Source organism: Sinocyclocheilus rhinocerous, unplaced genomic scaffold, assembly GCF_001515625.1.
Source record: "Sinocyclocheilus rhinocerous isolate Xijiao unplaced genomic scaffold, SAMN03320098_v1.1 scaffold1294, whole genome shotgun sequence".
NCBI classification, from domain to species: Eukaryota; Metazoa; Chordata; class Actinopteri; order Cypriniformes; family Cyprinidae; genus Sinocyclocheilus; species Sinocyclocheilus rhinocerous.
The window spans coordinates 1,250,584-1,257,029 of record NW_015656157.1 but is presented as its reverse complement, the minus strand read 5'-3'; the positions used below and the strand labels follow the sequence as shown (position 1 = coordinate 1,257,029).

At 37.3% G+C, this 6,446-nt stretch overlaps 1 protein-coding gene across 2 annotated transcripts in view; it reads right to left on the bottom strand.

Annotated features, from left to right (window-relative positions):
* Positions 1–1,884: 1,884 nt before the first annotated feature.
* Positions 1,885–6,446, bottom strand: part of LOC107719571 (single-stranded DNA-binding protein 3-like) — a 74,528-nt gene continuing 69,966 nt past the window's right edge. Inside the window, exons 10-18 of one of the 2 annotated variants that reach the window (XM_016527020.1) lie at positions 6,146–6,213; positions 6,014–6,059; positions 5,892–5,927; positions 5,744–5,798; positions 5,473–5,543; positions 5,294–5,375; positions 5,174–5,202; positions 2,508–2,609; positions 1,885–2,315 (exon numbers count right to left, since the gene is read on the bottom strand). In XM_016527020.1, the coding sequence (XP_016382506.1) occupies positions 2,286–2,315; positions 2,508–2,609; positions 5,174–5,202; positions 5,294–5,375; positions 5,473–5,543; positions 5,744–5,798; positions 5,892–5,927; positions 6,014–6,059; positions 6,146–6,213 (519 nt within the window). In that variant the 3' untranslated portion in view covers positions 1,885–2,285. The remainder of the gene's footprint in view (positions 2,316–2,507; positions 2,610–5,173; positions 5,203–5,293; positions 5,376–5,472; positions 5,544–5,743; positions 5,799–5,891; positions 5,928–6,013; positions 6,060–6,145; positions 6,214–6,446) is intronic. The other variant, XM_016527021.1, reaches the window with a different exon arrangement.

The following is a 6,446-nucleotide window of genomic DNA, read 5'->3' as shown; positions in this document are numbered from 1 at the left end:
TATAAAAATAATACACATATATATATATATATAAAATACATATATATATAAAATACAATAAAAATGCCCTAAAACAGTCAATTAAATGAATTTAAATGTTTACTTTAGAGGTAAAACATGACCCAGACATTTTTTTAAAGTGATTTTCCTTCGTTTTCCGTGATTAATATCCTCATATTGCACCACAAATGTTGACAGCGAACTCTGCGAGTGCAACCTCATTTGAAGAAAGACATGGAACCACACATGAGCTTCACAGACAAGTAGTGTATTGAAAATACCAATAAGAAAAAAAAAGATATATTTACAGACATGGGACTATAGAGCACAAGGAAACTCGTGCTTGTAAGAGCAGCCTGCCTCAAACTACTGTTACAAACACGTGGGTATAATATTTCTAAAAAGACTTGCAAAACAACGTGGCAAACCATGGCAAAAAAATTACAATGAACACGAATGATATCGTAACTGTCAGTGGCAAATCACCTAGAATGGATGGTAAAATGTATTGTTATTGACCGTTCGTGACCAAGGCAAGAATGGATGGCAGTGAATATGCAACCTCACCCTTTTAGATTTCGAAATGTACTCCAATCTTTAAATACAGTGCTGATGGGTGCATTAAACCAGTGATTGTAGCCACTTTGTTGACAGAGACACAAAAACATCTCGGTAGTGATGACATCAGAACACAGGAAGAGGTATATGCAGACATCCGACGAAACAAACTCAAACAAAGAGACATACAAATACCTAAAATCATGTAAACAGAAGTGTCATTGTGCATTTGAATGTGTGCTTATTCTGTCATTGATGTTGTTGAGATACAAATGTGCCCTTTACAGGAAAATCCATAAAATTATGAGTACATCATCATCATCATCATAGCAATTATGAAAATTATAACAATAATATTATCAATAATATACAAATATATTGTAATGAGACCATTCCTGCCCCTAGCGTTAAAATGTACACAGCAATCAAAACAACCGCTAGTTTCAGTGTTTCATTGCCAACAAAAGACGAAAAAAAAAAAAAACAAGAAAACGGGGCTGAAATAAAGCCACCAGCCTCAACGCTGATGAGCAGCTAGTTATGAAGTGTCTTCCTGGCACAGTCCCACACACACACGCACATGTACAAACACACATACACACGGTGGTTCAATCGGGGGCCCTTAGTGTCCTGATCCAGTGACGAAGCCCCGCAGGCAGGTTGAGTCCATCAGAAGGCCCGATGCCTGCTTTCTTTCGGCTTTGTACTGGGCGTCCTTCACTCTGTGGCCACGCCGAGTGGCTGAAAGGCGCCACCGCGCTAGCCCAGAGTGTTTGAGGGAGTTGGGGGAGTTGAAGAGGCAAGAATGGATGGCAGTGAATATGCAACCTCACCCTTTTAGATTTCGAAATGTACTCCAATCTTTAAATACAGTGCTGATGGGTGCATTAAACCAGTGATTGTAGCCACTTTGTTGACAGAGACACAAAAACATCTCGGTAGTGATGACATCAGAACACAGGAAGAGGTATATGCAGACATCCGACGAAACAAACTCAAACAAAGAGACATACAAATACCTAAAATCATGTAAACAGAAGTGTCATTGTGCATTTGAATGTGTGCTTATTCTGTCATTGATGTTGTTGAGATACAAATGTGCCCTTTACAGGAAAATCCATAAAATTATGAGTACATCATCATAGCAATTATGAAAATTATAACAATAATATTATCAATAATATACAAATATATTGTAATGAGACCATTCCTGCCCCTAGCGTTAAAATGTACACAGCAATCAAAACAACCGCAGGTTTCAGTGTTTCATTGCTGACAAAAGACGAGGGGAAAAAAAAACAAGAAAACGAGAAAATGGGCCTCAATGCTGATGAGCAGCTAGTTATGAAGTGTCTTCCTGGCACAGTCCCACACACACACGCACATGTACAAACACACATACACACGGTGGTTCAATCGGGGGCCCTTAGTGTCCTGATCCAGTGACGAAGCCCCGCAGGCAGGTTGAGTCCATCAGAAGGCCCGATGCCTGCTTTCTTTCGGCTTTGTACTGGGCGTCCTTCACTCTGTGGCCACGCCGAGTGGCTGAAAGGCGCCACCGCGCTAGCCCAGAGTGTTTGAGGGAGTTGGGAGAGTTGAAGATCGAGAAAAGAAAAAAAAAAAACACAACAACAACATGCCGAACGCAGCAGAGATGAGGAGAACAGGAAGTGGGATGGGGGACGGGTTAAAAAAATAAAAATAAAAACAAAATAAAAAAAGAAGAATCACACACTCATCGTCATGTTGGGTGAATACTGCAACGAGAAGAGAGGAAGGGGAAGGTGTAGGGACAAAATGAGATTGCGCAACAGATAATATTGTCCATTTACGTTAAATCATGAGCCGATATTTAGACTAACTACTGCATAAAGTAAATTTAGGCATAACTGTAATGTAAATGTGAGTACAGGAGAGATCTAGAGCGGACAGGTGTGATGCGGACTTACACTTTCACTTTGGAATGGGTTTAAGAAGTTGCCTGCCATCTCCCCGTCATCCCGCGGAGTTCCTGGGGGATTGTTCATACCTGCCATGTTGTTCGGAGAGTTCTAGAAACCCAGACGCATGATGATTAGAGGCATAAGCAAAAATACTCACAAAATGGAGTAAATGGCATCTAATAAAAAACTTGTGGAAGCATGATATTAAATTCTGGCCAATAATGATGAGCCGATAATTAGGGATGCACCGATACCACTTTTTCCAGAGCGAGTCTGATACCGATACTGTTATTTTTGGTACTTGCCGATACGGATACCTGTATTTTCATTGCATTTGTAATTTTTTAAAATATTGGGTACAGAAACTCACAAAATTGAGTAAATGGCATCTAACAAGAAACTCAGGGATGCACAATACTAAATTAAAAAAATAAATAAATAAAACCCTAAAAACTAAAATAATCATTAAAATGCCGTAAGTGATTGAGGCATCACAACATTAAGATGTACAGTAAGAGATCTGGATATTCGTATTGAGATCTGTTAAAGATTTCATTTTCATTAAATGAACAGTTTTCATTAAATGAATTAACTTTAAGTGAGTGTTAAAGGACGGCAAAGGTAATCTAAAAGTAAAATAGCAAAAATCAGAATGAACCGTTAAATATTTAATATCAGTTAATACTGATGTATTTAAAAAATTCTCATATCAGCCAATAACCGATATTAAACCGATATTTTGTGCATCTCTCAAGAAATTAAAAAGAATTAGTGAAATGCAAATCAGTGTTGTTATTGTTAACTGAAACTACTGACATAAAAGAAAATGTAATTATTAAATTAAAAACTTAGACAAATTTAGAACTTAACAAAATTAGAAATGTTGCCTTGGCAACTAGCTGAAAAATATATTTCAACGCAAGCACTAAAATTACTAAAACGGAAAAATAAAGCTACGTAGAAACATATAAAAATGACATGAGGGTGAGTAATTAATGACAGAATTGTAATTTTTGGGTGAATTATCCCTTTAGAAATATTCACATGTTCTTGGTTAAATAAACATTACTTACCCTACCAGAAAAAATATATATATATTTTATATTTTTATATTAACAATGTAATTAATATTCTATTTATTAAAGCCAAGTATGAATCTCATCAAGTTAGTGTTTCTAAGCATTTTACATTTATTCCAAAATAATAACTCAAGGCAGTAACAATTTAAACTATATATTTTATTTGTGAACTTATGTTCAGCTATTCTTTTTAATAGTTAACTTTTAACTATTTTTGAATTATTCGGTTCATCAGTCATCAAAGCTCAGTAAATATTGGTCACAGACACAGAGATTTACTTAAAATTTGACCAAGCTGATTACTCACTAAAAACTCCCACAGATCATGTTTTCAGGCCATTTTAAGTCTTATTTTGACATAACAACTTGATTATATCCAAGTGTGTGAATTGTTTACTTACTTTTTTAAATGAGTCTTCACATTAATGCCATTATATTGTTTATTCAAACTGATTCGCGAATGCAGAACGCGCACAAACACGGGAGGCGGGATTTATCACATCAACCAATCCCAGCCGAACATAACCAGTCAGATCCAATCATATCGCGATGGAGGCATTGTCTCCTCTCACGTGATTTTCCCCCATTCATTCTCAATTACCCCCCACCAAACTCACCACACGCTTTAAGGCGTCTGTTAAAACTCAATGGGCTCAGGGGAGGCGAGAGAGACGTGGACTCCCGCTGTTACTCTACCTGCTGGTGTTGCTGTTGGACAATTTCTTTAGAAAAACGAGTGATTTATACACTTTTAATGTTATATTTTGTAATATAGGCATTGTTTTATTTTTTCACTACAAATTTTTTTTTCATCCAATATTTTGAGGAGACACTGCCTCCCTTGATATATATATCTATACTCTATACTCTCGCGGTACTTTGATGTCATACACCGATCGATCTGTGTAGCGCCGCTTCAAATCCAACGCGCCTATGGCCAGTGGTTCAACGCGCCAAATGGTTCACCCAATTCGTTCAAATCGTGCATTAAGAAATGAAATGCTGCTGTGTGTTGCTCGGAGATGAACAGTTCTGCTTTGTCTGTATATTTTTGTTGGACAAGACAACATTGTGTCTAAAATAACACAATATTAACTTCTTATTCATTGCACTGTTGTATAAGATCAGTATCACATTTGCACTCGTGTGATATTGCACTTAGCCTATTGCTAGTGTGATATTGCTTTACTACATGATGTAAATATGAGACAAAAACTCAAACAGGCATTTTTGCCCCATATCTTGAATTTTAGGGACATTCAAACTACGTTCTCTAGGCTCCATCACACAGTGAGTTGTTGCCCTGCCTCATATTTGTCATCAGTCAACTGTATGAAATGTCAGATGACCCACATAGGCAAGTGCGTTAAATGCGTTAATAATTTTAACGTATTATTTTTCACCGTATTTAATCTAATTAACACGTTAAATGACCAGCCCTAATATATATATATAAATGACCTAAAAACATAAAATTGCTAAAACTAAGATTTAAATTAAAATAGACCTATACAAATAAAAGTTAATTCAAAATAATACAACATAAAATATAAAAAACACTGATTCACATATATCAAGGCATTAAGTTCTCACCTTTGGCAACCCATCCATATCACCCGAGCCTGTAATCAAAAGCAATTATGAGAACCATTTGAAATGTCAAAACATTTCTTATTTTGTATGTGTTAGCTAATTTGTATGATGAAGTCTCACCTAAAGACCCGTTCATATGGTGCGGCTCCATCGATCCCATTCCACCCATCGGACCGTCGGGCCCCGGCCCCATTGGGAACTGCTGAAACACATACTGTTAACATCCATCCAGAAAATCATCAATAATACTAACAAAGGACTAAACCATGTTCCATACTGCATGAGAACGGTCAACTTACGTTCGGTCTGTTGCCACCAGGGCCGATTGGATTCATCATCGTGTAAATGTTTTCACTGGAATTCGTCGAGTCTACGAGGAAACGGATAACATTTCTTAGAGCTGCACTGGAAAATTCTCCGCAATCTGATGTATTCAAATAACATTTCCCAAAACAAGAGCTTTTTAAGCTCATTTCCAGTCACTGAGGTCATTCCTCAACTGTTTTTATGAACTTTCAATAAAAGAAGGCTGATACAAAATTCAGATAGATTAGATGAACGCAAACTGACCTCCTGGGCTTGGCATGATGGGAGTTCCTGGAGGTCCGCCACCTCCTGGAGGCCCCTGCAAGATGAGCACGGAAAATGATTACTCACAAAGAACATTTCGGACAAACAGAGAGAGAGGGTGAGACAAAATTGTGTGTGTGCAACTCACCACATAGTTTCCTGGTGATGAAGATGAGTATGCTATCTGTGGGAAGATGAGATATTAAGAAGCGTTAAGAGTTTCTTAAGAAGAGTTATAGCGATATTGAAATGATTGGAAGTGGCACTCACTGAGTTTGCGTTAGGGTTAGGCCAAGGCCCCCGACCTCCCGGAACCCTTGAAAACACAAGATGCAATGTTAGTGTGTGTATAGAAGCGTGGCATAGACAGCTTGAGTGTGTTATACCATGGTGGAGACTCACATGTTCATGCCAGGCATTCCAGGACCGCCGAGAGAGTTTGGAGGAGGCCTCATTCCACCGCCGTAGTTCTGCAAATGCAGAGATGGCAAAAGTTAACATACATATGAAACATGTTATGGTGCTGTAACAAGAAGGTACTTATAACTTGCTTTTATTTACCCTGGTAAATGTTAATTCAACACCTCATCTACAATAAATTGTTTTATAATACTATTATAATAAGTATAGGCAGGGTTGCCACATTTTTTGATTAATGAAATAAACATATATATATATATATATATATATATATATATACACT